Raw genomic sequence first — 27,010 nt, 5'->3', positions numbered from 1 at the left:
CAACTGCTCTTCAGACAACACAGACCGGTTCTAGAGAAAATGGCTGCTTTGGTGGGTGAACTCCATGGCATTGTACCTTGCTGAGGACCCTCCCCTTCCCAAATCTCACTCTCCCCAGGCTCCTCCCACCAAATCTCCAGGTATTTCGTCACTTAGAACTGGCAACCAATGTTCCCTCTAAGCTGCAGAGTCTTGTGAGCAAAAATACGAATTTGTGAGCTGCTGGTCTAAAGTTGTGAGCAGCTGGCATTAAGGTTGTGAGCTACTCCATAAATTATTGTGCTCTGGGGTCCTCCTTCCTGAGCTAAGACAAAAGTCTGTGAGCTGGAGGCTAAAAGTCTGTGAGCTAGCTCACACTAACTCAGCTAAGAGGGAACACTGCTGGCATCTCTAGTTAATTGCCCCAGGAATCACCCAGGAAGCCATTCCAAAGAGCCAATATGATGCTGTAGTTGGAGTACTGGGCTAAATCTCCAATCGGCTGTGTGTGACCCTGGGGTACTCACTGTGAAAATGAAGTGATGCAGAAGAGAACCATGAATACTGGCCTGAGCCCCTTGAAGAAAGCGCAGGGCAAACATCAGACAAATACCTCAAGAGTGGTGGACAAGTTGGTCCCAGGTTCAAGGATGGGTCGAAGGTTCCTGGAAGAGGGATCGGGTTCTTCTGCAACTGAGAACTTTGCTTTCAGCACTAGTGGCGAGACAGTATCATCCAAGCAGAGCTGAGAGACAGTAAAAAGTATTTTATGGAGCACACATTCTTGCCCAAATCCAAAATTTTCTCTCAGAGGCGTATTTCAGTGCCATGAGCTGCTGCTTAATAATGCTTCTAAATATTGTGAACTTCCATAAAATATTGGCCTACCTACAGAGGGGTAGCAGGGACTCCTTTGCATATTAGGTCACACACCCCTGATGCAGCCAATCCTCCAAGAGCTTATAAGGCTCTTTTTTGTAAGCTCTTGGAGGATTGGCTACATCAGGGGTGTGCGGCCTAATATGCAAAGGAGCTCCTGCTAGAATTCCACTCCTGCCTACCTAACTGGTATGTCCTTTATCTACATTGCAAAATTACATTCATTTTATATCACTTTGTCATGGTTTTCCCTAAAGAAATTCAGAAATCTGAGGTTCCTATATGCTGAGAATTCTCTATTATGGATTCTTAAATTCTCTCCCTGGACAGAACTACAATTCCCAAGATTCCTTGGATGCAGGAATTCCTGTCTACCTGAGCCTGGAGAGTCCCGTTGACACAAACTGGCACCGTCCCCACACGGATGGTTTCTGAGATGTTGCGTGCCTCTTTCTCTAGAGTCAGGCGTGGCATAGACTGGGAAGTGTCAACCCGGAGATCAAAGGAGATGGTGGCTTGAAGAGCAGCTGGTTGTAAAAAAAGCAAAGAGAGCTGACTTAAAAGCAGTAGAGAGTGCATTTGAATGAATTAAACTGATGAGGAAAGCAAAAAATAAATGAACAACCAATGACCAAAGTAGACACGGCAGCATCCATGGGTCCAACACAGGGCTGGAGCCAGCAGGGGGCACTGGGGGTGGCACCCCCTATAGAATTTGCAGCACCTCCCCCCCTTGTCTTCTGCAATCCTCCAAGGGGAAGATTGGGTGGGCGGGCTGCAGATTCTGTAGAGGCCACTGCCTTCAGTGCCCCCTGCTGGCTATGGCCCTGGTCCGACCTGTGGATGGTGACACCATTTTAAGAGCTTTAAAGATGTCTTGTAGGCCTGAGCCTCATTGCTGTGCAGCAAGCTAAGGTGCTCTTGTTTACCCTCTTCCTGTGCATTTTCAAGTGCCAACACAGCCATGGGAGTTGAGAGTGCAGTTTGGGCACTTGAAAAGAATCCAGTGGGAAAATAAGAGCACCTCACCCTGCCACTCTGTGGACTGCCTGAGGAGGATCAGGCTCTCATGGCATCTTAAAATCCCTTTAAAATGGCGGCCGTGTCCATGGATCACAGCTGTGGATGCTGTTAAGTCTAGTTTGGCCCTGGAAGGGACTCTAAGAGGACCGTATCACTGAGAAACAGAATGAAAAATAAACGACTAGAATGAATATGACAGAAGGGACTGGCAAGCTGAAACTCATGCTTTGCTTTGCATTATGAAGGAAGTAGTGAAAAAAATAAGCAAAAAAAGGTGAACTGGAGAATAAGGAATAAGAAATTAGGAAAGAAATGAAAGATCTGATGGAAAATGAGAACCTGAAAGAGAAAATAAGAAGAAAAATGTGTAAGTGAGATAGGGTTGCTAGGTCCATCCTGGCAACCGTGGGCGGGGCGGGGGGGGGACTTACCAAGAGCAGGAAAGAGGCCCAGGCTACATCACCAGCAATGTGGCAATATCACTTCCGACATGCACTGGCAGTTACATCATCATGTTGGCAACATCATGCAACACTTTGGTATTTGGGCAAAAACTCTACAGTAAAAATGCCTTTGACATAGAGGTTTTGTTCAAATACCAGAGGGTCACCTTGACATACTGGAAGTGACATCACTGGTGACATAAACGTTGCCTCTTTCCTGCTCCTGGTAGGTCCCCCCATTTCCCACTGGTTGGGGTGGGGGAATCCCCTGCCTCCACTGGGGGAGGGGCCAGACAACTCTAAGTGAAAGGCACACCTAGAAAATAAATTAGGTGAAACTACCAATAAAATAACTAGGGAGAAACCCAGGACAGCATGTAATGATTAAGGGCTAAACTGGATGTGATGGAGTCATAGAGTTGCCAACTCCAGTTTGGGAATTCCTGGAGAGTTAAGGCTAGAGCCTGACAAGGGTTCTTTTTTCCCAGAGGAACTGATCTCTGTTATCTGGAGATCATTTGTAATTCTGGGAGTTGTCCAGGATCCACCAGGTGGTTGGCAACCCGAGATGGACAACAAAGATATGCATCGTGTGTGTCGGCCTTAACTTTTGTGGGATGAGTATGGGCTTTTACCAGAACTCCACTTGGTGCTGATGAGTTTTAGGGCGAAGCAAAGACTGAGGCTCCCCCGTGGGCCAACTCCGGAAACTTTCCCACTTGCACAGTTAGGATCATCCGGGGGGATCGAGCGAGGTGAGAAATTCAGCAAAGAGATGACAGTGAAAACAGGCCGGGACCTGAGAGGGACAGAAGATGCAGTCAGTCCCAACTTTTGTTGTTCTTCAGCCGCACAGTCGAGTCCGACTCCTGACAACGCCATGGACCTAGTCACGCCAGGCCCTCCTGTCTTCCCCCATCCTCCTACTAGCAGCTCCCTAAATGCTGGTTGCTCTAAACAGGCCCCACCACAGCCCCCTTGCTAGCCAAGCCATGCTGAAACAGCAGCCATGTTAACATAGTAAGGTGGGGACCAATACCAAGCCATTATGTCTTCATTTATTTCATTTTATACCCTACCTTTTTCCCACTGGGGACCCCCAAAAGCAGCTTATATTCTCCTCTCCTCCCTTCTAACCTCACAACAACCCTGTTGGGCTGAGAGTGTGTGACTGGCCAAGGTCGAACATGGCAATGTGGGGTTCAAAGCTGGGTCTCCCAGGTCATGGGCCCACAATCCAGCATTATGCTCTTCTGGCTCTTGAGGGGATAATGATGCCATTCTCTGGTTGTGTGAATGATATTTGTGGAATTTATAAGTAGCTTTATTTTAAAAAGTATAGTAGCCCACATATCACAGTTATGTTTTTTGTGTTCAGTATTCCCTAGTTGGGGGCAGGGGATCACCTGTTTTTTTGGGCTCCTGCTCACCGCTGCCCAGATGGGGGAAATCCTGCCCCCATACTCAACATGCTGACATCACACCAAAGTGACATCAGCATATCAGAGAGACTCTGTTTTTTAAGACAAAACTTTATGATTTGAGGGCGATAGAGCTTTCCCCAGAAAGCAGTGTCAGTGATGTGATGATGTCACTTCCACCCAGAGGTGGAATTCTAGCAGGAGCTCCTTTGCATATTAGGCCACACACCCCTGATGTAGCCAATCCTCCAAGAGCTTACAAAAAAGAGCCTTGCAAGCTCTTGGAGGATTGGCTACAACAGGGATGCGTGGCCTAATATGCAAAAGGAACTCCTGCTAGAATTCCACCCCTGCTTCGACCTGATGTCAGGACATCGTGGTGCAATCATCAGTCTTGGCAATTCTATGAGGGGAGTCTCCACTCCCAAACACTGACCAAACCCAACCTTGCTTAGCTGCGAGAAGGTTGCTGGGGTCATATGCAGTCCAACCCTACCCTGGGACCTTGGTGCTTTCTTGGCTGCAATAATAAGTTTATGTGTATTTACTTATTCTAACGTAGTCTGTAGATGACGAGTTATCTTCTTGGTACATAATTAAGCTTTTGGGGAGGGAGATGCAGAGACAGCCCCCCCCACACACACATATTTATTAATATACTTTCTTGCCCTCATTCCACAACCATTATATGCCTCCTAGCTCATTTTTATTTATTTAGAGAATTTCTACCCCTCATCTTCAGAACTGATCCTTTCCCTCCAAAAAGACATAACAAAGGGGAAATAGAACAATTAAAATTCTTACCGGAGAAGCACTGCATTTCCTAGTGCCCCAACAGCCAAGTCAGTCAATCCATCTCCACTCAGGTCCAATCTTCCCTGAATGGACTGGCCAAAAAAATCCAGCCCAGAGGAAAGAGCTGTGGCAGGGATCCGCTGCACAGGTTGAAAAGAAGGGGGGGAGAGAGAGACCAGGAGGCTCAGAGCTCCTCAGAAGGCAGTGCAGAAGCATTCTCAACTCTTCTACGGCTCCAAAATGCCTTTTGCTTAGCCCATCTGCCTCTGCCTTCAGCTCTCCTGAAGGCTAGAAGGAAAGAGCCCTGTCCACAGATGCCACAAGGAAGGAAAGGCATTCCTTGGATGCAAGAGGTCCACTCCAAACAAGAGTGCAATTTCCCTCTCCACCAAGTGACCTGAAAACAAAATTCCTCCCCACCCCCAGAATTGCCCCTTCACTGATATTAACTATCCTTATTCCATCCACATAGATGTATCTGTCCCATAAACTCTAGAATCTTCACAAACATTCACCCCCTGGTTTTCCATAGCCCCCAACAAATCATACTAAAAATGACTTTACAAATGACAAGTGAACACACAAAACTACCTTATATACCCCTGGCCCATCTAGCACAGCATTGACCTGGGACCTTCCACCTGCAAAGCTTGAGTTCTACCACTGAGCCATAGCCCCTCTCCCAGGGCTTTTTTTTGTAGAAAAAGCCCAGCAGGAACTCATTTGCATATTAGGCCACACACCCTGCCGCCAAGCCAGCTGGAACTGCGTTCCTGCTCAAAAAAACAAAAGCCCTGAATAGTGCTATTTGTATTAGAAGAACCCACATCCCAATCCAGGGCTGCTATTTGGTTTGCATCGGGTTCATGATATTTGGTTTCTATCAGGGACATAGGCTGGGGAGGCGTGTTGGCTCCGCCCCATCAAGTCTGAGGGAGAGAGAGAAAGCTTTTTGGCTGTTGTATTTTTGATGGTATTTAGCGCTACAGGTTGTGGAGAACCCAATAAACCAGGGATGAAGCCACAAACAGAGAGGAAAACTTTTAGCTTCCAGCTTCCCATTCAGACTGGATTGCATTTCCCTTCCAAATAACTATTCGTGGGCAAAATTACTCGCTATGTTATTCCCAGTTCAGTGACACTGTCCAAAGCCAGCTCAACACACTCGACCAAACTGCCTCTTAACCTTATACAAAAAGCGAAGTCCCTCGTGAATTAAACAAGGGAATCACTTTGCTATTTGAACTTAAACTCATTTGGCCTTCAAAGCCACCTGGCTGTACTGTTCCTTCAGTCTGTCTCCTTCTCCGAGGAAGATGTAAACAGCTCCATGGCCTTCGTCTTCCATGGGGGCTCCAACAGCCACATCTGCGAGGCCATCCCCACTGACGTCCCCCAGGGAGGAGATAGCAGACCCAAAACGGCTCAGCCTCTTTTCAGAAATCCCCTGAAGCGTCTGAAGGAGACTGAGGCGACCCTGGAAACGAGGAACAGAGAAAGTCAGTCTTGGGAGCTGGCACAGCATCCTCCTGAGAGTCCTTTGGTGTAATCTCAGAGCAGCTCCATACTCATGAAGATGTTCCTTGCCTGCAGGCTGAGGGTCAAATTAAACCAGGCCTTTTACAGACTGTGGGCACATTTGGAATTCTGACAGCGTGGTGAGCGCAACCACAAAATGGCTGCCAGAGGGGGCACAGCCAACTACTGCAGGAGATGTAGCCTACTTAGGTTTGCCAGTCTCCAGGTGGTAGCTGGAGATCTCCCACTTTTACAACAGATCTCCATTTTCTCCTGAGACAACTTCACCTGGAGAAAATAAACTGGGGACTCTGTGGCATTCTGCCCCACTGAAGTCCTTCCACTCCCCCAACCGCACCCTCCTCAGGCTTCGCCCCTCAAAATCTCCAGGTATTTCCCAAGCTGGAGTTGGCAACCCTAAGCCAACTCCAAAATGGCTGCCGCAGGAGACAGATCCAACCACACAATACCAGGGAGTTTGGTTACGCATAACTCTAATAGTAACTCTTCAACAGCTTTCCCATGGCCGAGCTGAAGCTCTGGTGAGCAAAAAACCTTGCCAAGCCTCGCCCACCAGGAAAGATGTCAGCAGTCCCCATGGCAACCACAGACACAACATTAGGGATCCCTGAACTAAATGTGGTCTGGGAAGTAGGGCTGGGTTCCCCAGACCCAACTTATGTTCCCCGCAGCCATGGAGCAGCTGCAGGGAACAGCTTCTAAAAAGAAAAAGGAGAGCCCAAAGCAACTTAAAACGCTGCTGAATGGGGGGAAAGGGCTCCTGTCCCACCACCATGCGAAACCCATGATGGGTGAGTTATTTCCCTGATTCTGATGCTCCATGTGCATGTGGAAGAGCCAAATCAATAATTTTTGGTTTGGTCACAAGAACAGACCCAGTGCCCAATCAAAAAAGAGGAAATGGCAAGGGAAACGGAAGATGAAGTGGGAAAGGCCTGAATGAAGAGTCCAGCATTCTGATGCTTCTGGAAGATGATGACGGGTGTACAAAAGTGGCAGTTGTGTGTAGGGAATGTACACAAGTTCCAGTGGTAATGCAGAAGCATACACAGTGCATTGTGGACAGATGTCTTACTTCTTGCTCAGACTGAATGTAGAGAGAACCTATAGTGTGAAGCAGAAGTTAGATTTGGGACAGTTTGAAATGGTTGGTCTTTGTATTAAACACAAAGCATCTCCACTTTCCCACATAGGCACAGACCGTAAGAACTGAAAAAAGAAACCCCTTTGTTAAAAGCCTGGGTAAAGAGAAATATTTTTGCCTGAAGCCTAAAGGAAAGTAACATAGGCACCACCTCCCCATGGCATCCCTACATCCTAATTGGTTGGGCTTACCCTGAGATTAATGGAGTAGACCTCAACAAGCCCTTCTTGTATCCCGTCATAGTAAAGGGGAGCGCCGATCAGGATGAGGTCCGTGTTCCCGTCCACATCTAGATCCACAGAGCAAAGTTCTGCACCAAAGTAGGAACCCACCTGAAATGAAAGAGAAAAACATGACTGTGTGAGCTTATGTGTAAGAGAAATGAGGAGAAACTGAATCTGATTGGTATCCTCACCCTTTTTGAGCTTGTGGAAATCTTTGGAATTCTAAGACAGGGTGGTAGGCACAGCCACAGAATAGCTGTCACAAAATGGCTGTTAGAGGAGGCAGAGCCAGCCACAAAATGGCTGCCACACGATCCTTGTGCTGTAATGGTGCAGCCACTACTAAAGTGACATGCTCAGCCAATCTAATCTTCAGTGACCACCCACCTGGATAGCCCAGGCAAGCCCAGTCTTATCTGATCTGGGAAGCTAAGCAGAGCTGACCCTGGCAAGTACTTGGATGGGAGACCTCCTTGGAATACCAGCAGTTGGGAGCAGTGTTCCCTCTAAGCTCAGTCAGCATGAGCTAGCTCACAGATTTTTAGCCTCCAGCTCACTCATTTTTGTCTTAGCTCAGGAAGGATGACCTTAGACCACACTAATTGATGCAGCAGCTCACAACTTTAATGCCAGGAGCTCACAAAGTAGAATTTTTGCTCACAAGACTCTGCATCTTAGAGGGAACATTGGCTGGGAGGACAAGGGCAAGTTTTATTCAGCCACCTCCCTGAATATCCTCCAGGCCCCTCAGTAGGGGTTAGTCACCAGAAGTTGCCATGACATCCAGGTGCAGATACACACACATATAAAAGTACAACCCCCCCTCTTAAGTGGCCAATCAGAAGCCCTCCTGGAAAAAAGTCGCAACTGACTTTCTAAAAACATCTGGTGGGTGCCAGGAGAGATGTCAGCAGGCACCCTGGTGCTCCTGGACTCCTAGATTAGATTATTCTGCCACCCACCAGCCTCACAAAAATTCTTTTCCTAAACCTCTGCTGATCCTCTGACAGCCAGTCCCACAGAGACCTCACTACCCAAGTGACTGGCAGTTTGCTCAGGGAATTACGCCCCCCACCAAAGTTCAGGCCCCCAGTCAGTCACCCCAATTCACTACACTCAAGGGACAGCTCTGCCACAACCTTTATTCTACTGGCAAGGGCATGGGGAAGCATTCTCGTGTTTTCCAGATGGGACAGCCAAGCAGAGCTTCAAGCACTTGGCGTGGAAACAGGAAGAACCTATTGCTCTTGGCCTTGGCTCAGGTTGGGCTTCTGTCCACCCCCAAAGAAGGGTTGCCAATCCTGAGATGAAGGCAGAGGATCCCCCGGTTTGGAGGTCCTCCCCACACTTCAGGGTCATCAGAAAGCAGGGGAGGGGAGGGAAATTGCTGCTGGGCACTCCATTATTCCCTATGGAGATTGATTCCCATAGGGTATAACGAAGAATGGATCTGTGGATACCAGAGGGCTGTATTTTGAGGTAGAGGCACCAAAATTTCAGCATAGCATTCGGTGCCTCTTCTCAAAACAGCCCCAAGTTTCAAAAAGATTGGACCAGGGGGTCCAGTTCTATGAGCCCACAAAGAAGGTGCCCTTGTCCTTCCTTATTTCCAAATGGGGGGAAGGCATTTAAAAGGAGCATGGTTCCTTTAAATGTGATTGCTAGAACTCCTTTTGGAGTTCAACCATGCTTGTCACAACCTTGCTCCTGGCTCCACCCCCAAAGTCTCCTGGCTCCACCCCTAAAGTCCCTAGATATTTCTAGAGTCAGACATGGCAACCCTATCCCAAAGGGGGGGGGGGAGAGTATAGGCCAAAAATAGATTCACTGTGTCAGCTTTGTAGGTCTGCCCTCACTCCCAGACAACTTGCTTGGTCAACACGAAAAGAACAATGGATTGATCCACATCACAGTCCCTTCCTCTTACCTGCTTGCTCCCAATGAAAGCCATTGACCGCTTGCTCAGGCTTTCAAAGACAGTGACCCTCCCAACATGTCGGTACCGTGGAGCCCCGGCCACGTAGAACTTCCGCTGGCCAATGTGAGCCAGTGCCACAGCATAGCCTGTTGGTTGCATAAAGAAGAGAGTCTATGACCATTGAGTATGGAACACCTTAACCAGAGGAATAGATAGGCATGGGGAGGGGCAGAGAGAAAGGTGTGCCTGCCTCACCCACCCAGATATGAGTCACTGAAATCCATCCCGGGCGAAGACATGTTCATGAAACTAACTTGGGGATGGTCTCCCAAAGTCTCTTTTTCCAGACCCCCTGCCCAGCTGTAGGCACCAACAGCTCCTGACACTACATGCTCCTATACAGGAGAAGAGCACATAAACGTTAGAGACAAAAGTGTGCAAACACAGGAACTTTGCTTCATTCTCCTCTTCCCCAGGACAGCCTAAACACCTTCTCGTCCTGGAACAGAAGAGAAACAGGCAAAGGTGTTTAAAGTAGGCATACTCACAGGCGTGAGGAGTGTGCTGAATCCACCTTGTGAGAATTCTTGCTGAAATGAACTGCCAGGAGAAACTCCAGAGGTCCCTTTTCAGAAGAAAGTATGAACATAAAGGATAAAGAATGTGAGGAAGAATTGGATTATAAATTTAATTGGTTTCAATGGTTACAAATTAAAAGACTGCTGAAGCAGGATATTAGGAATGAAGGAATAAGACAAGAACGAACAGAAATGGGGAAAATGCTGTTTGGTGAGAACGTAAAATTGATCTCAAGAGTATATAAACTGTTACTGAAATGGTCTACAGAGGAAGAAGTGGTAAAATCTCAAATGATAAAGTGGGCAATTAATATAAACAAGGAAATTCAGATGGAACAATGGGAATATTTGTGGAAGAACTCTATGAAAATATCGACATGTAATAACATAAAAGAAAATTGTTACAAAATGTTGTATAGATGGTGTATGACACCAAAAAAACTGTCGAAAACAAATAATCAAATGTCTGATCGATGTTGGAAATGTAAAAAAAACATGAAGGGTCCTTCTACCATACGTGGTGGACTTGTGAAAGGGCTGTACAATAATGGCAAATGATCCAGCAAGAAATGTCAAAGATTTTGGGATACAAAGTGAAGAAGGCACCAGAAATCTTTTTGTTGGGATTACAAATAGAAAATTTTCCAAAGCAAGACAGAACATTACTTTGGTACATGCTTTCAGCTGCACGGACATTGTATGCACAGTTGTGGAAGCAAAATAAAATTCCAGAAAAATGCGATTGGGTTATGAAAACTATGCACTGGAGTGAAATGGACAAATTAACAAGAACACTAAAGGAACTTGATATGGAAAAATTTAATAATGAATGGCAAAAGTTTCAGAACTATGTGGAAGAACATTGGAGAGTGAAAGGACACTTGGTGATATTTGATAATGGATAACTTGTTTATTAGCTATTTTTTATTTAGTGAGACAAGAATGATAGTTAAAATGAGAGTATGGGAAAATATTTTGTTCTTTCTTAAAGGATTATAGTAAGATAGATAATATGACTTAATTTAGTAATATATTGGATCATTAATCGAATGAGGTAATAACCATAAAGAAATATAAGTTCCTTTTTTCTTTTTAAACAGTTTTTTTAAAATGTTAAATTACCTTTCTTGCTTTTATATTGTGAGTAACACTGGGGAAGTCTTGAAAGGGAGGAGGGGAGGTGGAAAATGTGATGCAACATATTGACTTTTATTTGAGAGAAGTAAATGAAATAGTGATATAGTATGTTGTAGAATAATAAAAATTGTTTTTACAAACAAAAAGAATGTGAGGAACCTCAAATAAGCTTTTTCAAATATACAATCTGGGAGAGAAAGTCTGCTTGACTTCTTTCTCCCAGCAGCATTTCTGTCATGAAGTTATCACAGCCCTCATTCATACCAGGAGGAGTACAGAGTTCCCTCCTCCTTCCCCTGAACGAGTTCTCTCGCTGCCATTTTTACTGCTGAGCAGAATGTGGGTTGAGACTGAGATTGGGAAGGGAAACCATGAAGGACCCAGAGAAGATCCTTAATGTAATAATCCATACTGTACTATTCCCTTACTGTGTATGGACATGGAAGCTAGACTATTAAGACAGCTGACAAAAAGAATGTTGATTAACCTAAAATGTAGTGTTGGACAAGACTTTCATGGGTCCTGTGGACTGTCAAAAAGACAAATAAGTGGGTTCTAAATCAAGTCAAGCCTGAATTCTCCCTGGAAGTTAAAAGCACTAAACTGAGGCTATCGTACTTGGGTCACATTATGAGAAGATAAAAGAGTCTTTAGGAAAGACAGCAATGCTAGGAAAAGTTGAAGGGGGCAGGAAAAGAATAAGAGCCAACATGAGATGGGACTTTATACAAGACCCTCCGTTTGCAAGACCTGAGCAAGGCTGTTAGCAATAGGACATTATGGAGATCATTAATTCATAGGGTTGCCAAAAGACAGAGGCTACTTGACGGCACAACATGCAAAGACATGTGGGTGGACAAATGTCCTAAGAATTAGCAGCATAGCGTCTGGGCTTGAGCAGGAATGCACAGGAACGCAGTCCCAGCTCGGTGTCAGGGGCATGGCCTAATATATAAATGAGTTCCTAAAGCCCTGTGTGAAACAATGGTGATGTCAGGGGGTGAAGCATAATATGCAGTTCAGTTCCTGCTGGGCTTTTTCTACAAAAAAGCCCTGATAGTGTAGATATTACCAGTTAGGAGTACATGACATTATCTGCTAGTTTTTAATTAACTATTATTTTCTATTTTTAAAAGGTTAAGCTAACCTCCTGCTCTATTGTATAAGTGCATGAATGCTCACAGGGATCTTTAAAAAAAAAGGAAAACAAGGAAAATTATTCTGTCTCCTCACTACTAAGCTGCATTTTCTTCCCCTGTTGTTACGTTCCTGCTCTCTAGTACTGAGGCATTTATTTCCTCAAATTGTGTTTAAAAAATAACAAAAGAGCAAGTGTATGTTCAGCTATACTCTTTACACCAATGCCACTTCTACTGTTCTTTGTGTGAGGCTCACACAGCCTGCAGTGGATTAGAGTTAACACAAATATACTGTTTAAAGGATGCATCTTGATTTTTTAAAAATGTTAAAAAAAGACACCAAGGGCAGAGTCACTAGGAAAATATTTCATAACCATTCCAGACCTTCAATGGCAAAGATCTTCTCCTTCAGCTGGTTCTGAAGTGTGTGAAGTGCCTCAAAGTTTCTCACAGAGAAGACATTCTCAGGTGATGAGGCGATGTTGCGCAGCTCATCTCGAGCTTGCTTTGAGTTCAGAAATTCTTTACCAACCTGGAACGCACAGAAGAGGGATTTGTTTTTCCCCCAGAGGAGGGGGGGGGGGGAACCCTACTGCCTCTTTTGGAACCACCCATGCCCTTCTAGAATTTTCCATTTCCCTACTTCCTAACAGTGTTGATTGCCCTCAGGCAGCAGATTTGGGGCTAGAGTTTTTCCTTAGAACCTTCATCAAGAGGTCCTTCATGTGAAAAGAGTGATGACAAACAAGCTGCCTGGGAGTCAGCTCTGTGTGTTGTCATTAATATTTTCACAGCCTGAGGGGATGATTGCATGCAGCACTTACAGCTCATGACATGGAGCAAAAGCTGTGCCTCACAGGCCTGAATGGCGTCCTGCACACAATAGAGAATATTCTTAGAACACATCCCAGAATCATCTTCAGCATCAAGGAATTCTGTGGCTGGTGTAAAAGAGTACTTCAGAAAGCAAGCCAAAACTAGCTACTTTCACACAAGACTCTTGCACTGCAACAGAGTTTTCCTGTGGTGGAGATTCTACTATAGGCAAAATCTGTATGTCACACCTTTATCCCACCTTTTCTCCAAGCAGCTCAGAGTGGCATATATGATTCTCGCTGCCTCTTGTTTTATTTTCACAAGAATCCTGTGAGGTAGATTAGGCTAAGATAAGGTAACTGGGCCAAGGTCATAGAGTGGGCTTAATGGTTGATTTAGGACTCATACCTGGGCTGCTTCATGCTGGCTGTTTATATTTGATTTGCAGAAAGAGGTGGCAGGAGGAGGAAGCTGAGGAGACCCAGCTTGCCAGCACCAGGTGAATAAGAAATAGACCAATAGTCCATCCAGTCCAGTTTCCTGTCTCACACAGTGGTCAATCAATTCCTCTGGACAGCCAACAACAGGGCATAGAGGTTGCGGCTTTCCCCTGAAGTTGCCTGCTGGCTCTGAGATTCAGAGGTTTTAGTGCCTCTGGATGTAAAGGTTCCCCCCTCAGTCACCACGGTTAGTAGCCATTGATAGGCTTATCCTCCTATCCAATCCACTCTTTTAAAGCTGTTTATTCCTGAGGCCATCATTATATCCCCTGACAGTGAATTCCACATTTTCATCAGATTCCCACCAGTACTTTGCTTGCCAGTACTTTGCCAGGGTATGGGCCAGTTTTGGGCCAGTTTCTCCTCCTGTAACAGACTCCCACTTTTACCCCTGAGGCTGTTCTTGGGGCCCACTGGCCACCAGGAAGAGGAAATGGTGGGCCATGGCAGGCTGCATCAGAGAGGAAGAGGTTGGGAATTTCCTTCTGTGAACACAGCTATTTTCAAGTTCTTTTAGGGATGCCAGCCTCCTGGTGGGACCTGGGGATTCACCAGAATTACAGCTCATCTCCAGACGCAGTAGGGTTGCCAATCCCCAGGTAGGGGCAGGGGATCCCCCGGTTTGGAGGCCCTCCCCCCGCTTCAGGGTCATCAGAAAGCGGGGGGAGGGGAGGGAAATGTCTGCTGGGAACTCTGTTATTCCCTATGGAGATTTATTCCCATAGAAAATCATGGAGAATTGATCCACGGGTATCTGGGGCTCTGGGGGGGCTGTTTTTTGGAGTAGAGACACCAAATTTTCAGTATAGCATCTAGTGCCTCTCCCCAAAATACCCCCCAAGTTTCAAAAAGATTGGACCAGGGGGTCCAATTCTATGAGCCCCAAAAGAAGGTGCCCCAATCTTTCATGATCTCCTATGGAAGGAAGGAATTGAAAAGATGTGCCATCCCTTTAAATGGGATGGCCAGAACTCCCTTTGGAGTTCAATTATGCTTGTCACAGCCTTGATCTTGGCTCCATCCCCTAATGTCTCCTGGCTCCACCCCCATAGTCCCCAGATATTTCTTGAATTGGACTTGGCAACCCTAAGACGCAGAGATCAGTTCCTCTGAAGAAAATGGATATTTGTGATGGACACTAGAGCACTGTGCCCCACTGAGGTCCCTTTCCTTCCCAGGCTCCACCCCCAAATCTCCTGGAGTTCCCCAACCTGGAGCAGGCTGGTGGCCAGGGGGGACCTGGCAACCCTCCATGACTTAGGAGCCAAGCCACCATCTCTGCCTCTGCCCCCTTGCCCCTTTTCACCATACCCCAATGGCATAGCGGATGATTCCTTTTTTATCCGTGGCTTCTTTGGCTTCATCAAATGTGACTATTTCATCATTGGATTCCCCATCTGTAAGGACGATGAGCAGTTTCTTGGAGTGCTGTCGCATGCCACCTTCAAGTGTGAAGACCTGATCCCTGTAGAGATGGGCAGCCATGAGATTGGGTCTGAAGGAGGGGTGGTGGGTGAGGGGGAACAGTGGCACACTTGACTCTCTGATACTCACGCCACAAAGCGAATGGCAGTGGGGGTGTAGGTATTTCCTCGCCTGTGCAGGACACTGCGGATCTTGGCCTCCACCTGGCCTCCAAGATGGGCATATTCAGCAAAATTCACCACAATGCTAACCTCAGTAGAGAACTGGACAAAAGCAAACTAGGGGGGAGAGAAGGATGGGGGGAGAGAAGCCAACCAGAAATTATACAGCTTCCATGCTGTATGAAAACAATATTCACTTTTATAAAGTCAATATCCTTTGGAACAGAGAATATTGGAACCCTACTGATTTGGGGAGTGGGAAGGTTGCCAACCTCCAGGTGGTAGAAAGATCAGGGCTAAAAAATTTGTAGAGGGTAGGTTTTGGGAGTTGCACTTTTGTAGTGACCATGATATAATTTTCTGAATTGCACTAAAGGAAGATTTTGAGATATTCCTGTCCTTTATTTGTTGTGTTCTGTGTACATGAAGCTTTGTATTCGTGGCTTGGCAAGGCTTTTGACTGCATAAATATTGTAAGTGTTGATAAGCGCTGCATACTTTGTATTTTTCACATGGAGATTTAGCCCTGATCTTTCTACCTCCTTCTGTGATTCTCACTTGTGTTGCCAAACCTCCAAGTGGTAGCTAGTGATCTCCTGGGACTGCAAGTGATCTCCAGGTGACAGAGATCAGTTCTTCTGGAGAAAACAGCTGCTTTGGAAGGTGGACTCTATAGTATTATGCAGGGCTTTTTTTGAGCAGAAACGTACAGGAATGCAGCTCCAGCCGGCTTGGCGTCAGGGGATATGGCCTAATTTGTAAATGAGTTCCTGCTGGGCTTTTTCTACCAAAAAAAGCCCTGATATTATACCACATTGAAGCCCCTCCCCTCCCCGGCTCCACCCCAAAATCTCCAGGTATTTCCCAACCTGGAGCTGGTAACCCTATGTCTTGGCTTTCTTCCAGAAAGAATTCAAAGCTGGCTTCATCTAGTCTTTTGTATCAATTCACATTAGCTAATCAGCAGAAAATATTAAAATCTAAGTTGCCATCAGCAGCATGGCGCCAGACACTGCATGGGACCAAAAGAAGCCTTTGCCATTTCCCCAGAAGACCATAAGGACTCAATTTGAAGGTGGGTTGACCACAAGAATAGCACCACCACAGAACAGGCACTGCTGAGCATCCCTTGGCAGCCCGGCTTTTGATAGATCAGGGATGAACAGTAAGGCTTCTCCAGATTATTTTCAAAGAACAGGGAAGGTCACTGCAGAATCAGGTTTCTCTAAGACACACAGGGTCCAGGCTTTTCAGAGTTTTAATACAGGGATGGATAACCAATTTCTGGGGCCATGACATTTTTCAGACTGGGCGGTAAGGAGAGGCTAAATACCATCTAGTAGTGTTCCCTCTAAGTTGAGTTAGCATGAGCTAGCTCACAGTTTTTTTAGCCTCCAGCTCACACATTTTTGTCTTAGCTCAGGAAGGATGGCCCCAGAGCAAACTAGTTTATGCAGTAGAGCTCACAACTTTCATGCCCTAAGCTCACAAAGTAGAATTTTTGCTCACAAGACTCCACAGCTTAGAGGGAACATTGCCATCTAGCAGTCCAGGTTTCACAAAAACAGCAAGTGAACCCTGAAGTACATTTAACATACTATGGGAAAAAAATGCAAGTAGAGATGTAACATTCAGGATCAGAATCCTCATCCCTTGCAACTTGAATATGTTCTTTGAGGAGCAGGAAAATATGCTTTTGGGAAACAATCTCACCTGGGGGTCCACCAACAGGTGTGGTCAGGGCCAGCCCAAGGATTTTGTGCACCCTGGGCAAAGGCATGGAAACCTCTCCCCGCCCTCCTTCCCCTTCCCTTGTGCTGCAGGAAGGAGGCTGGAAGGGCAGTAATTGGGGTTGTCAACCTCCAGGCCAGGCTCGTAGTTCTCCCAAAATGACAACTGATCTCCAGATTACAGAGATCCATTCCCCTGGAGAAAATGGCAATGATGGCAGCACATCGTTGCTGAGCTTCCTCTGCTCCCCATGCTCTGCCCCCAAATCCCTGGAATTTCCTAACTAGGGATGCCAGCCTCCAGGTGGGGCCTGGTGATTCCCTGCTTTTTTAAAACTGATCTCCAGCTGGCAGAGATCAGCTCCCCTGGAAAAAAATTGCTGCTTAGGAGGGTGAACTGTGCAGGGGTGGCCAACAGTAGCTTTCCAGATTTTTTTTTGCCTACAACTCCCATCAGCCCCAGCCAGCATGGCTAATGGCTGGGGCTGATGGGAGTTGTAGGCAAAAAAAAATCTGGAGAGCTACTGTTGGCCACCCCCGCTCTACGACGTTGTACCCTGCTGAGGTTCCTCCCCTCCCCAAACCTCCCCTCCCAGATCCACCCCCAAAGTCTCCAGGTATTTTCCAACACAAACTTGGCAACCCTATTCCTAACCCCGAGCTGGCAGCCCTACAATTGGCTCACACACCTCTGGTGCCCTAAACAATTGCCTGTGTGAACCTAGGGGACAGCCCAGCCCAGGGTATGGCCACTACTTTAGCAATTTGAACTTGCACAAACTGGCAACCAAAGAGTTTTTTTCCTCCCCCGTTGCATTCTTTGAGCCAACTGCAGCTTCAAAGCAGTCTTTTGAGCAGAGTGTTGCAATCCTCAAGGCAAGAGGTTACCAAACAAGGGATAACGATTGATCTCTTGGTAACAGCCTCTTCATTTGCCAGTAGGAGTTCAGCAGGAAGTCTTGGTAGCATCCTGCTTTGGTAAAATGCACAGATTTGAACACTAATCCAATAATCTGCTCTATTCCAGAAAGGAAATTCATACATACTGCCGCCCCCCCACTCTCCAACTCACTTGCTGCTTTCCAGCCAGTTACTCCCACCAGCTCCCTGCAATTCACAGTCCCTTTTCAACTGCTCTCACCTGAACATCTGGCTCAGCCACAGAAGCTGCAAGTTTCAGGATAAAATCCAGCATGGTGGCAAAATCAATGGTAGCAATGCTCCCAGAGTCATCAAATAAGATCACAGCATCCACTCCAGAGATACATTCTGGGTAAACAAGAGGCATGAGTTGTAAGCAGACACATAAAAAATATTCCCCAGCCCCACTCTCCAAAATCTAACAACCCAACAGCATAATAAGATTGTTCTTCATCCCCTGCATTATATTTTAGTGCACAAGCAGTAGTTGTGTAAGTTACATATGGATACACACAAAGTTGTCTTATACTGAAGCAGACCCTTCCTCCATTAAACTCTGTATTGTCTACTCAGACTTGCACCAGCTCCCCAGAATCTTTCACATGACCTACTACTGATTCTTTTAACTGAGGATGAACATGGAACCAAGCGGGTGTTCTTCCACTGAGCATGTTTATATCGGGGAATCAATTGTCATTCTCTTCATCGATTGTCAAGAGTGCATTTCTCAAGGTTTGCTCATGAGTCGCTGGTCACTGGACCCCTTTTTTACAAAACAAGCTTCTGATGACAGCTTAATTAAATTTTGAGAATTTTCACTCGGGGGTGGGGGGAAGCAGCAAACCAGTCAATTATTCTTACCAATCCTTGCATTAGATTCTTATAAAATAACAATCATTTGATTCAACTATGCTCAGAGGGTGGAAAAGGAAAAGAGAGGATACTGTCATTAGCCAGAAGTTAAAAGGCCTTTGGTAGGTTGCAACCACTCTGTTCCAGGATCAAATATCAGCAAGAAACTTTCTCCTTGTCTCCAATTGGATATAAATCCTGACATTACCAGAGGCATCTCTGCCTTTCCCCACTTCTTCCCAACCCTTGTGCAGTTTATCTTTTCAATTTCTAAACCTGAGATCAAGTGCCTGCATCTTTTGATTGATAGCTAGATATAATTTGAAAAAAAGACCATAGCAGCCCTGGAGGGGGATGGACTCTCAGATTATAAATCCTCTGGATAGGGTTGCCAACCTCTCGTCCTTCATGTAGTTCAGGTATTACAACTGGAAATCTCCTGGTATTACCACTGATCTCCAGGCAAAAGAAATCAGTTCGCCCAGACAGAGCAAATGGCTGCTTTGGAAGGTGGACTCTGTGGCATTGCACCCAATTGAAGTCCCTTCCCTTCCCTCCCCAAACCCCACCCTCCTCAGGCTTCTCCCCCAAAGTCTCCAGGCATTTCCCAACACAAAGCTGACAACCTAAGATTGGGGTCCCCAATCTTTTTATATTCCAAGATAGTAACTTGTACTCCATTATGATGCAGACTCTTTATTCTCTTCAAAAAAGCTATGCATCTCTTGTTCACTCTTTATTGTAATCCTTTTTCCAAGTTGTTCAAAGCCAAGACCTTCAGGTAGTATCCATCTATATCTTGTGCCCTCTGCACGCAGCTTGTCTGTTAACTTCTTGTATTTCTTCCTGTCATTGATCACTTGTCTTGGTAACTCTTTCATTATTTTGACTTTATTTTGACTTTGCTCCAAGCTTTTTGAAAACCTTTGTTTAAGATTTTTCCTGCCAGATCTTTAGATCTTAGTCTTATGACAATGTCTCTTGGTAGGCCTTTGTCCTTTGCATATGCTGAATTGACTCTGTAAGCACCATCCAGCATACTTCTAAATTTTTCAGGATCTTCTTCTAAGTATTCAGTGATAATATTCACCATGTAGTCCATTAAATCCGCCTCCTCCCCTTCAGGTATTCCTCTCAAACGAACTTGTGTTTCCATCAACTTGCAGTCATGTATTATAACCTTCTCTTGGAGTTTTAACAAAATAGAAGCATGTGTATCCACTTTTTCCTCTACCTCTTTATTTTTGACCTCATCTTTAAAGCCCTCAATATCTTTCCTAAGATCTCCAACTTCCTTTTTAAATTCCTTTTTCATTGCCAATTGCATTTTGTCCATTGCTTTTAACATTTTAGATTCTAGGGCATCAAATTGGGATTGCATTTTGTCAAATGAGTGGGCCCTTGCACGGGTTACCCTCCCTTCTGACGTAAAAAAGTCACTAAAACTTAAAAGGTTTTCCAATCAAAATTCAACACCAAGTCCAATAGCTTAGAACATGCTGTTTCAAATAAGACTAATTTCGTTTTTCTCCTAGCTTGCTAGGCTGAGATATTGATTTTTAACAAATTTGACAGTTTTTCTTCCTTTTAAAATGGCAATCGTTCTTTCTCTATGGTTAAACACAGTTCCTAGAGAGGTCCTTCTTGATCTTGGTCTTAATTCCTTCCTGGTTCAAATGTCACAGCTTTTGTAATCCTTATAGACTTTATTTGATTGGTCAGTAACTTTTACTTCCTGGTTCAAGTTGCTCCATTCTCGTTTCTAGTATCACAGCCTTTGAAACTTGTGGGAATGTAGAACATCAACAGAAATAGCCTGCGTCACCAGCCACAAGCCACAAACATTCAAAACATCTTTCTCTTTTCTCTGAGTTCTTTTGAAGCTATTAAATTAGCAAAGTTCAGTTTTGGCAGGCTGTTATCTTCATTCAATTATGCTTCAGTTCAGTCTATTTATAAATTCCAGCAACGTTTAAAACTTGTAGGAGTGTAGAACGTCAACAGAGAGAAACCTGCGTCACAAACCGCAAACAGTCAAAACATCTCTCTCTTTTTCCAAATTCTGCTAAAGCCTTAAAATTTACAAAGTTCAAACCTGGCAGGCAGTCATCTTCATTCAATTACGCTTCAGTTCAGTCTGTTTATAAATCCCAGCAACGTTTAGATAAGCTTAAAAGAGTCTCGGAGTAGAAATATAAATCAAAGTACCTTAAACAGATATTCTTTTGCACTTCAGCTTTCTGTTATCTTGCAATTATAAATCGGTCCTTAAGTGTCTGGTTTCCGACAGCCTTAAGTCAAATTAATGACTTTTTAATCCTCTGCAGATGTTATCTAGACGTTCCCTCTCGACCATCGCCGGATCTCAAGGTTTGAAAAAGGCAGCTACCCACCTTTCTAAAACCGAAATCAACGACTAAAGGTGCTTGACGTCATCTTGGATTAATCTTTTACTAAGATTAATAGGCATAGACCCCCCCCCAGAAGGGTCTTTCATACCCTGAACAGAGGGGAAAAAATCCCCCTTACTAGAGGGCAGCAGCTCTGTCTTCCAGCCAAACAGGAAGTCTAGGGGTCCCCAATCTTTTTGAGCCTGTGGACACTTCTGGAATTCTGACACAGAACGGGGGGATGGCATTCACAAAATGGCTGCCAAAAATGGTTGCTGCAGGAGGCAAAGCCAGCCATAAAATGGCTGACACAGCTTACCCTTCAGCCACACAGTAAAGATGCTTGTGCTGCGGTAGCAGCTGCTACCAAAGTAATGCTTTTAAAAATCTGCACCACTAATCAAATCTCTGATGACCAATCAGAAGCCTTGCTGGTGGGATCCGCCCACTTTCTAGAAACACTTGAAGGGAAACAGGAAGGGGCTTAAGTTAGGGTTGCCAAGTCCAACCCCAGAAATATCTGGGGACTTTGGGGGTGGAGCCAGGAGACTTTAGGGGTGGAGCTAGGGGAGGGGGGAAACGGCGCCGGGGAGCGTGGCGAGCCACCCCGCAGCTGCCGCCTCTTCTCCGCTCGCCGTGGCTGCTCCTCCGAGATGGGCTCAGCCTGAGCCCATCTCGGAGGAGCAGCCACGGCGAGCGGAGAAGAGGTGGCAGCGGTGCGGCGGCCTCGCCTGTTCCGCCTCTGGGGTGGAAGTGGAGGGGGGGTGGAGGCGGGCCAGGAGCGTGGCGAGCCGCAAGTCCGGGTTCTAGAAGGGCCCGGATTCGCGGCTCGCCATGCTCCTGGCCTGCTTCGCCCTCCCCTTCTCTGGTTTTGGCTGAGCTGCTCTTGGCTGCTCCTCCGAGATGGGCTCAGCGTGGGCCCATCTCGGAGGAGCAGCTGCAGTGGGCGGGGAGGGGGCGGCAGCGGCATGGCAGCCTCGCCCGCTCCAGGATCGGGCGGCTCGCCATGCTCCCCGGCGCCGTTTCCCCCCCTCCCCCCGCTTCCGTTTTTTTGGGGAGCGGGGGAAGAGGGTGGAAATTCTGGGGTCCCCCGCCAGGGCGGGAGGGTTCGGAAGCCTAGCTTAAGTGGCACTATCACCCTCCGAAGTACCAGGCTGGGGACCCCAATGTAGATTATTATTAGTGCTAAGAGGAAGTATACAAAGGTACTCTCCAAACCTAACCTTGGAAAGCTGGACGAATCTCTTTCAAGTTCTGGTCAAAGTTGTTCAGGATATAGCAGACACCATTCAGGTAATCATTATTCCCACACCGGCGCTTCCAAGTTGGACCGCAGGCCTATGAGGAAAAGAACAATCAACAGTCCTGCACTTGCGCTCACCTTGTCTTCCTCCCACTTTGAGAAACTCCTCCTCCTTTCTGACCTTACAGGCTCAGGGGTCACTGCAAATTCAGCCACAGCCTGTGCCCAATGAAGCTGGGCTATCAGTTTTACAGGCAATGGCATTCTTGACTTACTATTAGTTTAGAATCGGATGCCTCATCAACAGACAGCGAGAGACCCAAGGATATTTCAGAGGTGACTTTTGCAGAAAAGGTTGGGTGGTACATAAAAGAGAGACAGGATTCAATTGAGAACTTATTCCCACATCACAAACTTATCTCATAGGTGTACAAGCGGTATGCATAGCCATGTACACTGTAACACTTTCTGTGGATATATGTAGTTGCTCACAAATAACTCAGGAGCTTCTCATCTCCTCTTTACAAGCTCTGTGTTTTTCTGGCCTGCTTTAAAACTATGCTGACTGAAGCAGAATTACCTCATAGGGCTGTGCACTTGCAACCTATTTAAACTGGGATGATGTGCATAGCTTATTTATACCAATAGCCCCTCAGTTTAAACAAGAAGCTCTGTGAGTGCAGTATCACAGGTGAATTTTCTTGCCTTACCACCCTCACGTGAGCCAAAGACATGCACAAGCACTTCTGCCAAATTACCGAGAATTGATTATTTCTAGCCGTTCGTCCTCCATCTTCTCCTTGTTTCCTGCTTTTTAGCTCAAGACCCAATCCCATGTTGATAGCCTCATAAGATACAGGAAGTCTGGCTATTGAAACATCTAACAAAAGTTGTGGCATCATCAAAACGGCCAATGAGTACCTTGGCCTGGATAGCCCAGGCAAGCCCAATCTTGTCATAGCTCAGAAGCTAAGCAGGGTCAACTCTGGCAAGCACTTGGATGGGAGACCTCTTTGGAATACCAGCAGCTGGAAGGGCAGAGGCAGGCTTTATTTAACCACCTCCCTAAATATTCTCCAGCCCCAAGTAGGCATAAGTCACCAGAGGTAATCATGACTTTCAGGTATGTGTGCACACACACACACATATATAAAAATTACAAAATACAAAATGGCCAATGAGTGACTGCTAGGACCATTAGAGGCAGCAGTCCCCCTCCAAAACCCAATATATACCTCAATGTGCCCCCCCCCCCTCAATAACACTGGGAACTTCTATGAGAAAGACTGGACTGAAATTCCAACACAAAATTCTTAGCACTGTTACAGAATTACAATTCCCAAGATTCTTTAGGAGAACCATGTCTGAACTGGCAGAATAACAAGATGTTGTAGAAAAAACATCCCCACTGCCACAGGAGTTCTGAGGTAAAATGAACAAACATACTGTTTTCGCCTTGCAACAGAGGTACTTGCAATGGCTGGCATTGCTCCGTATCATAGGAGCAGCGGAAAAGTGCCTCTGTATTGTTGCGCATCAGGGGGGCACTCACGATTAACCTGTGTGAGAAAAAAAATGACGGGAATGTTTGTTTAAACTAATATCTGTAAGCACAAAAAATAAAGAGAAAATGGAGTACTACCATAGCCATTTGGTTCTCACCAAGGCACACTGTTTGATCTTATTTGGACTACACGATAACCAAACTGGGCAGCTGCATCACCGCCAAAAATCACCGGTGTTTCTGTATCAATGCTGAAGGCTGAAGAAAGTGGGAAACCTGGAAAGGGGGAAAGATGAAGGGAGAGGCACAAATAATAGAATAATACTGTGACGTGTGGAGCACTGTGGCTCCATGAAGTACATTATTAAAGGGTTTGCAAGTTCAATGGGCGGGGTGGTGTGTTTTAGAAAATGGGATTAAGAGGAACACATTCTGAAAACAGAGACAAAAAGCAACAGAAGATATCAGTTAAAGAACCAGTAAACTGATCAAACAGGCCCACAGTTAAAGTTGCCAGTCTCCAGGTGGGACGAGGAGATCTCCAGCTGGCAGAGATCAGCAATAGAGATCAGTTCACCTGGAGAAAATGGATGCTTTCAAAGGTGGACTGTTATGGCATTACACCCCATTGAAGTCTGTCCCTTCCCCAAGCCCTCCAGATCTCCCTACCCAGAGCTGGCAACCCTATAAGAAGTGCCAAGGACTCTCCAAAAGAACATGCAAGTGTGAAGTGTTGTATTGGACCAAACTGTGGCTACCTTTAGCGGATCAGGGATGCAGAATCAGAGGGAGCTGATGTTTGTTGTTTAGGTTTCCATTACATTTTTCTTAGAATGTGGATTTGTTTTTGACCCACATTTCTGGCTGAGAGGAAGTCAGCCACACCCCTTTACCTTTCCCCACAAGCAGTAAGTTACTTCATGGCATCTTTCCTCTACACAGCCAGCTCCTTCTCCATCCCCCAGCAGAGGATGATTTTAAGTCTAAGACGTTTTTCAGGGTTATCGTCCTGTTGTGTGCTTGTACATATTTCTTTTTAAAAATGCACCAGGATACAAGCCAACAAAGAGAGCAAAGAGTTTAATCCTCTGACATGAACTTTCACTTCCTAAAATGTGTCACATGATGAATCTGTCTCTCTTCATGATTCACCTCACATCAGTTTAGGAAATAGACTCATTTCCCCCTGAAGTACCACCGCAGGGTTGCCGGGTCTAACTCAACTCAACAAATATCTGGGGACTTTGGGGCTGGAGCCAGGAGACTTTAGGGGTTGAGTTAGGAGCAAGGGTGTGACAAGCACGATTGAACTCCAAAGGGAGTTCTGGCAATCACATTTAAAGGGACCACACACCTTTTACATGTCTTCCCTCCATTTGGAATAATGGACAGGGGATTTTCTTTTGAGGCTCATAGAATTGGACTCCCTGGTCCAATATTTTTGAAAGTTGGGGGTCTCCATAGTGTATAATGGAGTGCCCGTCAGACATTTCCTCCCCTCCTCTGCTTTCTGAAGTTGGGGGAGGGCCTCCAAACCAGGGGATCCCCTGCCTCCAACTGGGGATTGGCAGCCCTAGTTTAAAGACTTAGAAAATTGTACACTCCTTCTGGTTCTACATTCTTTATACTAGATACTGGGCTCATTTTCTCCAGGAACCTGAGAGTATCAAACTGTGCCACTGCTATAATCCTAGGTTTGGAGAGCCCTTGGCATATGTTTGGGGGTTGGTGGGCTCCCAAGATCTCCTAGGATTACAACTGATCTCCAGATGACAGAGATCAGTTGCACTGGAGAAAATGGCTGCTTTACAAGGTGGATTCTATGGTACTATACACCACTGAGGTCCTTCCCCAGGTTCTGTCCCCAAATCTCCAGGATTTCATAAGAACAAAAGAGAAGCCATGATGGATCAGGCCAATGGCCCATCCATTCCAACACTCTGTGTCACACAGTGGCAAAAAAACCCAGGCGCCATCAGGAGGGGCCAGGGCACAAGAAGTCTTCCCACTGTCCCCCTCAAGCACCAAGAATACAGAGCATCACTGCCCCAGACGGAGAGTTCCATCAATATGCTGTGGCTAATAGCCACTGATGAACCTCTGCTCCATATATTTACCCATTTCCAACCCAGTTGGCAATGGCAGTGAAGAGCAGACCCAGGGGGCCCCAGACTCCACAGCTTAGAGGGAACATTGCCTCCCACCATCTTTTTTTGATGCTCCGAAATCTTGCCACCCACCCAGCTGCTGCTGGTCTAAATCCATGTTAACCACTGCTGAGTCATCTTCCCCTTGATTACAGGCCATACATTTTTGGAGCCCATCCCTGCTCACACACATTTGGTTTCCTTCTCTCTAAGCTGTTACAAGATTTCTGAAGACTCAGCTACGGTATTAAACAGAGGAGCGGAGTAATTCCCACCCCCAAGCTGTTGGCAACACTTTCACTGTCTTCCCCTCCCCCTCCCAAGCCCAAGTAGAATTTTGCCTACCCCAGGCACCGTAGAGCAGCAGTGCAGCTTTGAGAATTAGCTTCATGTTCATGGGGGGCTCCATCTGGTTGCTTCAGCTGTCTAGGGATGTCTGCTGTCGGTTGCAGGACTTGGCGCCTCTACAAGTCATTTCCTATGATTGCCACACTCACGTTGTCCTCCTTCGATATTCTTTCTCCCCTTCCATGGTTCTGCTTTATTTGGTCATTTGCATCCTCAGACGAAACACACCCAACATGCAGCGCTCGAGGATGTTACGCTAGCAGGACAGTCAAAGGTGCTGATACAAGGCAGACTGCAAAAACTATCTTTAACAAAAGGTATTGGTACTTTTGCTAGCAGCAAAGGATTGTTACCCGCCCTCCTATCCCAACAGGCAAAAAGCAGAAGTCTGTCCATCAAGTGTATTTAAGTTTATGCTGAAAATGCTTCCCTTGTTATGCACTAGACAAATTGCAGAAAGGCCTATCACTGGCAATTGGCCACAAAAGCTAAATAGAACCTGCATGTTCAGAGACATTATTTAATTTCCCCAAACCTCGGGGGGGGGGGGCGGTGCTTGACCATCCCAGTTTCTCTTTCTAGACCTGCTAGTGTTTCTGAAAGGGTGGCTGAAGTGAGACTGGAAAGCAAATGAGTTGACTTTCCCCATCCTGCATGTTCTCTGCCAAGAGAGTGAAACTTTTGAAAATTCAAAGTGAAAATATATTTCTTTGCAGCGCCCACTAAGGTAATCAGAAAGTGAGCAGAGTCACTG

At 46.0% G+C, this 27,010-nt stretch overlaps 1 protein-coding gene across 1 annotated transcript in view; it reads right to left on the bottom strand.

Moving 5' to 3' along the window:
* Positions 1–26,535, bottom strand: part of LOC132584867 (integrin alpha-X-like) — a 36,469-nt gene extending 9,934 nt beyond the window's left edge. The window contains exons 1-18 of the mRNA XM_060256822.1: positions 26,254–26,535; positions 23,920–24,037; positions 23,704–23,816; positions 22,533–22,597; positions 22,238–22,352; positions 17,993–18,120; positions 15,090–15,238; positions 14,847–15,000; positions 12,604–12,751; positions 9,914–9,990; positions 9,625–9,760; positions 9,375–9,511; positions 7,415–7,555; positions 5,814–6,017; positions 4,550–4,680; positions 2,960–3,123; positions 1,234–1,385; positions 593–724 (exon numbers count right to left, since the gene is read on the bottom strand). Coding sequence (XP_060112805.1) covers positions 593–724; positions 1,234–1,385; positions 2,960–3,123; positions 4,550–4,680; positions 5,814–6,017; positions 7,415–7,555; positions 9,375–9,511; positions 9,625–9,760; positions 9,914–9,990; positions 12,604–12,751; positions 14,847–15,000; positions 15,090–15,238; positions 17,993–18,120; positions 22,238–22,352; positions 22,533–22,597; positions 23,704–23,816; positions 23,920–24,037; positions 26,254–26,317 — 2,328 coding nt within the window. The 5' untranslated portion in view covers positions 26,318–26,535. The remainder of the gene's footprint in view (positions 1–592; positions 725–1,233; positions 1,386–2,959; positions 3,124–4,549; positions 4,681–5,813; positions 6,018–7,414; positions 7,556–9,374; positions 9,512–9,624; positions 9,761–9,913; positions 9,991–12,603; positions 12,752–14,846; positions 15,001–15,089; positions 15,239–17,992; positions 18,121–22,237; positions 22,353–22,532; positions 22,598–23,703; positions 23,817–23,919; positions 24,038–26,253) is intronic.
* Between the last annotated feature and the right edge of the window lie 475 nt (positions 26,536–27,010).

The sequence above is a fragment of the Heteronotia binoei genome, chromosome 15 (assembly GCF_032191835.1).
Source record: "Heteronotia binoei isolate CCM8104 ecotype False Entrance Well chromosome 15, APGP_CSIRO_Hbin_v1, whole genome shotgun sequence".
NCBI lineage: Eukaryota > Metazoa > Chordata > Lepidosauria > Squamata > Gekkonidae > Heteronotia > Heteronotia binoei.
The sequence above is the reverse complement of the archived record's forward strand: the minus strand, read 5'-3'. Positions and strand labels throughout refer to the sequence as shown.